Here is a 5,290-nt window from a genome sequence, read left to right as displayed (position 1 = left end):
CGCACAACCATTTATCGCTCCGCAGAGCTCCCTCACCCGTGATCAGCGGAGCGATAAATGGTTGTGCGTCCTCACAAGGCGTGCACGGCCAGTCTGCCTGGCATTTCCAGGCGAATTCTTCCTTTTGAAGAGCCGAACTCCCTTTGAAGTTTGACGAGCGGCAACTGCACCAAGGGTGCTTAAACCAGAGGTAACAAAGCCACGGCAAGCTGGACATACGGGCCAACGTAGTCTGCAGGAGGCACACAGGTGCCTTCAAAGTCAAATCACAGTGAAGCACAGTGTTTTAGACGTACAAGATCCGTGGTGCCTTACCTTCGGCCGCCTCCGTCCACCGCAGCGGACATGTCCTGGCATAGTCCCTTCTGATATCGAGACGGGTCGAAAAGCGTAACACGAACCGGCGACGATGAGAAATCACCTGCACTGCCCTATGTACCTGACAGGCATCTCATTGGTCAGCTTATGGGACGTGGCACAAGAATAACAACTCACCAGAACTTCTTCAGCCTTTCTTCGGCGATTCTCAGCAGTTCTGTCACCTACGCTTTTCCACGTGCCCATCTAGTCCGAGTGATGGGGGACTCACCCCTATCCACGTCCGCGCTCGCGTTTGCCTCCGTCATCTGAGCTACGGCCTTCTTCTCGGCCTGTACGAGTCGCTCATCTTGACAGGCACGTACGCGCTGCGGGACGTTTCCCTTACATTTTCTAGCGCACTATCGATGAAGCTCTGCAAATGTGGAGGGAACCCGGAGACAGCTTCCTGATTTGAGCATTTTGGTCAATTGTCACGCCCCTGTACGTGACACCGGGGAGCCTACTTCCAGTTCCGCCTCTCCGGGGGCCTTTGTCTGCAAGAACATTTGCAGAAGGCGAACTAGCGTCTGAAGAGGATTTAGAGTGGGCTTCGAAGTTTCTCATGAAGGCGTGGTGGCTCTTCACCGTGAGAAGTCTGCCACGCGTTGTTTGAAGTGTCTCATCCAGCGTAGCAGTGGAAGTGCGAGCTCACCGCAACACAGGACTCCCGACTAACTCTGTCTGGACGAATCTGGCACTCGGTCCGAAATCTGCGACAACTGCGGTGCTGGTTCCCTCCCGGCCACCATCGCGTCCCGCGGGGACAAACGCCCCCGCTGCCAATCCCGCGAGACACAGGAAGAGAACAAGAAGAGAGCTAGCGTTCCTCATGGATACTACGCGGCGCTGACTAACCATCTAGTAGCTAACTACGGGATACGCTGCTGTAACGCTAGAAAAACTCAGACTAATATCAGTCTTAATCAGCAACCCAGTACGGGTTGTACGTACAGGAGACTCGAGCTCCCCGAGGTGTACGTTGACGGGCTATCAGAGGCGGCAGTAAGCGTCACACTCGTCCCCGACCACGGCCTGTGTCGCCACTAGAGATTACGCGATATGATCCCAACACGAGCATTGGCCCTTCGTCGCTCGCGAAGGATTCCACCTCTCGACGCTTCCTGCGGGCAGCTAAGTTCTCCCTGAACCGAGTCACCACAGAAACCGGCTTCCAACAGCGGTCTGAAGTCGGGCCAGGGGATGTCACCCGTGAAACCACATACGACTAATACGAGCACATCGGACTGAACGTGGTCAAAAAGCCCGGAAGTGTTCCAGTACCAAGCCCTTCTGTTTCTAAACCTCCGGACGCGTATCACGTCCGGCCGCGGTATGAGAAATTCTTAGGATGCTGGCTATACGACACCCAGCTGGCACCAAAGCGGTTTATCACGGTTCCTTATCCACGTCGCACGTCGGACTGACGCCAAGATGGCAGACAGAAATCTTACATTCCCAGCGGCTCCGTCACAGCTCGTTGTGACTGCAGGGGGCTGCAGCCGGTGTTCAGCCAACTGCTCAGTACAATTGCCATCCTTTGTCACTATGGCAAACGCCCCAAAGATACCCGAACTTGCATCCATAAGAGTTGCATCCCAGCGTTTTCGCCAGGCCAAGAACGACACGAAAGAGTTTACAATATTAGCATGGACTTCAGCTATTCCGAACCAAATATAGTACCTCGGCATGGTTACTCCGCCAAACAATCCAGTTTGTGCAGCACTCCCGAGGCTTCTCGAACCTACAACGCTTGGGATCACCTGCATCACTACTGGGAGCACAGGGGATGAGCTGGCTGTAGGCGGCACCATTCCGAGCTGCCTGGTTGGCTTGGCCCCGTTTGCTGTCCGCTGCTGCCTTCTGAAATAAAACACGGACACACAGAACTGCTAGCGAACTGAAAAAAACGCCAGCAATCGAGAAAACCACTTTTAGGCGTACCTTGTCGAGCTGCAACTGAGCCGCTAGAGTCGTATAGCCTTTTTATTGCGCCTTGGTCTGCAAACAGGACAGCTACAGGGAACAGGAAATCCTGGAGTGCGAGCCAGTGCTCAAGGACAACTCCTGAAGCCCCTGCTTCGAGAACGGAGGGAGGAACCCACGTGAAAGAACGTAGATCTCTTCGTCGGTGCAGGAGTTGAGCTGCGGTATGCCTCTGATTTTTCTCCAGATGGCGTCCTCGGTTCTGTTGCTGGTTGAAGATGCCAAATAGTCAGCAAGTCTTGCAACATCTGTGCGGCACACGACACAGAAGCAAAACCGGCCCGCAGAGCCGGAAGTTATCCTGATGGTACTGCGGCTGCGTGCGGAGATGCAACTGTCAATTAATCGGAGGCACTAACCTTGCTGGGTTAGAACGGGGCACTGCCCACGACTGGCAGACTCCGGAGCAACCTGACCGGAAATAACACCTTGCACGACCGGATCGTCTGCAGGTAGTAACAAAAGAGGCAGGTGACATCAGGATACAGGAAGTGTGAACCGCAACTCTGGAGTGGAGTCCCCGGGCCGGGACCACTCTGCCTTCAAGCGAAGAAGGCATGCTGGAATTACCGATGATTGACGCCAGAAAGCTTTCGTCGCAGCCGAGATACTCCTTTTCGGACCGGAGAGACTGAAGTGCTTCGTCACGAGTACTGATGTTTTTACTCTTGAGTTTGTTCGCAATGACTAGCAGCTCTGCAAAAGCGAACAGCAGTAGAGATTCAGTCACCTCGGACTGAAAGGGCACAGATCCTGTAGAGTAGCGAAAGATTTCGGGTGTCCCCTCGTCCGCGCTGTAGACTCATGGTAGTCAGTCGTACTCACTAACCTTTAGGGAGCTGAATCAGATTACGCATCGAACAGTTGTTGGGTAGCCCGCGGGGAACGTACCTCCAAGGCTTGGATCGGTGCACCGGACAGCTCCTCCGGCAGAACCCGGCCCTTCAGCTGTTGCTGGCGCAGAGCCGCTTGGAATCGTGGGTGCTATCGGGGCATTCGAAGGGACTTGGTTCACGCTGGGCGTCCCGGCAGTGGCGGGAACTATCGTGGTGGCGCCAGGCACCGCCGGGGCCGTTGCAACTCCGGTCAAAGCTGGTACACCGGCTTGCACCTGGCCAGGATAAACGCCTGTGATTGCTTGGGCAGCAGTCGAGTAGCTGGCCGTGTACGCCCCGACTTGCGCGTACCTCGTTCTCGGATACATGACTCCTGGAAGACACCGAGAAATCAGCGGGTGAGCCTCCACCGGAGCAAGAAAGCCATGGCTAGCTCCCCAAGTAATAACGGCTGTGCCGAGAGATATCGCTGGCTCACCGGTATTCGTGGGCAGGAGCGTAACACTTGGTGGCCTCGAGTACACTCCGGGTGCTCTCCCGGCATACCCCGGCTGCGGCAACGGGACCCCGTAACTTCCTTGGAACCCCCAGAGGCCGGAGCCCGATCCATATGGGCCTGAGGGATACCACAAAAACGGGTAGCGGATTGACCTGCGGCTACCGAACAAATGTAGTGTTTCATGAGAGGTGCACCTTACCGTCGAGGTGCCGAGCAGCGGCCGGACCGTTCACAACGCCGCTCTGGAGCGGCTCGCCTGCGTACAGCAGAGGAAGAACGCAGAAGTATAGGTGCCGGCAGGCCGGGGCATCATAATTTCCACTCTCTTACTTGTTGCTAGACGACAGAAAGTGAAGGCATGAAAGGCAGCGAGTAGCTGGCCTGCTAGCCGTTGTCGAGTCATCTTCCGCGGAATTCGACTGTGTGCGACACTGTGGGGTCACTGCTGCAAATACAAGAACTTGTTCAAAACCCGTTACGTCGGAATTTCCCGTACGGTAAGCACACTGAATGTCAACGGAAAAGTCGCCTGTCAATTTCCGGCGAATAAACTAAGACAGTTTCCCAATGCCCTCCAAGCTAGCTAGGCAGACAGACTAATAGTGCCCGGCAGGTTCCCCCGCCAGCGCTTTTTCGCCTCCGCTCGGCTGACCGGAAACGTCAATTCTTCGGAACGTATAGGCCAGTGTGCAAGGAGCACCCACCGTTGAAATTTGTCAGCGCTACTGGGGCTATGGCGACACGCTTTCTCAGTTAAGCAACCGCGTCTTTCCCACGCCGACGAACTCGTAGAAAAAAGTGACTTTCAGTGCGTCGGGGGGTGGCCTGTTCCACCCAACAGCTATAGCTTTCGGCTCTGTGCGTACTCAGAAACCGGATCATGGAGAGCTAAGCTATACAACCTGTAACCACGTAGATACACCGGGATCCCTTCCAGCGCAAGAAGTTCAGCACAACCGAGAAACTCTACCACCGGGGCGCAACTCTCTTGAGACAGGCAAGGGCTGGCTGACACTGGCTCAAGTTTAAGGCGGCCGAGGGGGACGCAGATGAAAGTGAGCAGTGCAGCGGCAGGGCCTGTTCCTTTGCCAGACGTGCCAGAGACGACACCGCCGCAAGCCGCTTTTGCGCATTGTAGTAGTTCCCCTGCTGCCAGAGCGGTAGTCCGCAAAGGGAAACAGGAATTCGGTCCATTGTTCGAAAACGTCGGCATATGGATCCACCTGGGGCGAGAGTTTGAAAACTCTCGGACAGCGAGGACGCCGTCAGAAAAACGCCATGTCGGCAGCAAACGCAGAAGGCAGTCCATGAGTCCGGCTAGCTGTGTTGAGTAGCCCCGAAAAAATCGTCAGAAGCTGCAAGAGTTAACTACCTTAAACAAGGTGGTTCAAACTATCAGCTTTGCAAGCCGCTAGCGCTTTTCAGAAATGGCGGAAGACCATAGAACATAATGCTCTGTTTCAGAGCTTTGGAGCGTACGTCAAGTTCAGATGCAGCAAAAGATCTTCACTCGCGGCACCCGCAAGCAAGTGTGCTTCAGCAAAGAACTGGCACGGTAAATGGCCCGACGTGCCTGTCACTGCCTCCGATGACGGGGTTCTTCGCGAAGGAA

At 55.2% G+C, this 5,290-nt stretch overlaps 1 protein-coding gene across 1 annotated transcript; it reads right to left on the bottom strand.

Annotated features, from left to right (window-relative positions):
- Window positions 1–2,108: 2,108 nt before the first annotated feature.
- CSUI_000231 (uncharacterized protein) lies at window positions 2,109–3,934 on the bottom strand. Its single transcript, XM_068060465.1, has 8 exons — window positions 3,878–3,934; window positions 3,658–3,795; window positions 3,235–3,552; window positions 2,914–3,039; window positions 2,703–2,789; window positions 2,463–2,591; window positions 2,302–2,358; window positions 2,109–2,220 (listed from the first exon to the last, which is right to left on the bottom strand). Exons 3-8 carry the CDS (start codon window positions 3,545–3,547, stop codon window positions 2,129–2,131), a joined length of 804 nt encoding a protein of 267 aa, XP_067927562.1. The 5' UTR covers window positions 3,548–3,552; window positions 3,658–3,795; window positions 3,878–3,934; the 3' UTR covers window positions 2,109–2,128.
- Between the last annotated feature and the right edge of the window lie 1,356 nt (window positions 3,935–5,290).

This window comes from Cystoisospora suis (genome assembly GCF_002600585.1).
Source record: "Cystoisospora suis strain Wien I chromosome Unknown contig_102, whole genome shotgun sequence".
NCBI classification, from domain to species: domain Eukaryota; phylum Apicomplexa; class Conoidasida; order Eucoccidiorida; family Sarcocystidae; genus Cystoisospora; species Cystoisospora suis.
This window is presented reverse-complemented; position numbering and strand designations above follow the sequence as displayed.

Excerpts from the sequence above, each read along its gene's own strand:
- CSUI_000231 (XM_068060465.1), bottom strand. The coding sequence starts at position 3,547 with ATGTATCCGAGAACGAGGTACGCGCAAGTCGGGGCGTACACGGCCAGC. Across the intron at positions 2,359-2,462 it reads AGAGATCTACGTTCTTTCAC|ACCAAGGCGCAATAAAAAGG; the intron begins GTGGGTTCCTCC and ends TCCTGTTTGCAG. Across the intron at positions 2,221-2,301 it reads CTCAGTTGCAGCTCGACAAG|AAGGCAGCAGCGGACAGCAA; the intron begins GTACGCCTAAAA and ends GTTTTATTTCAG.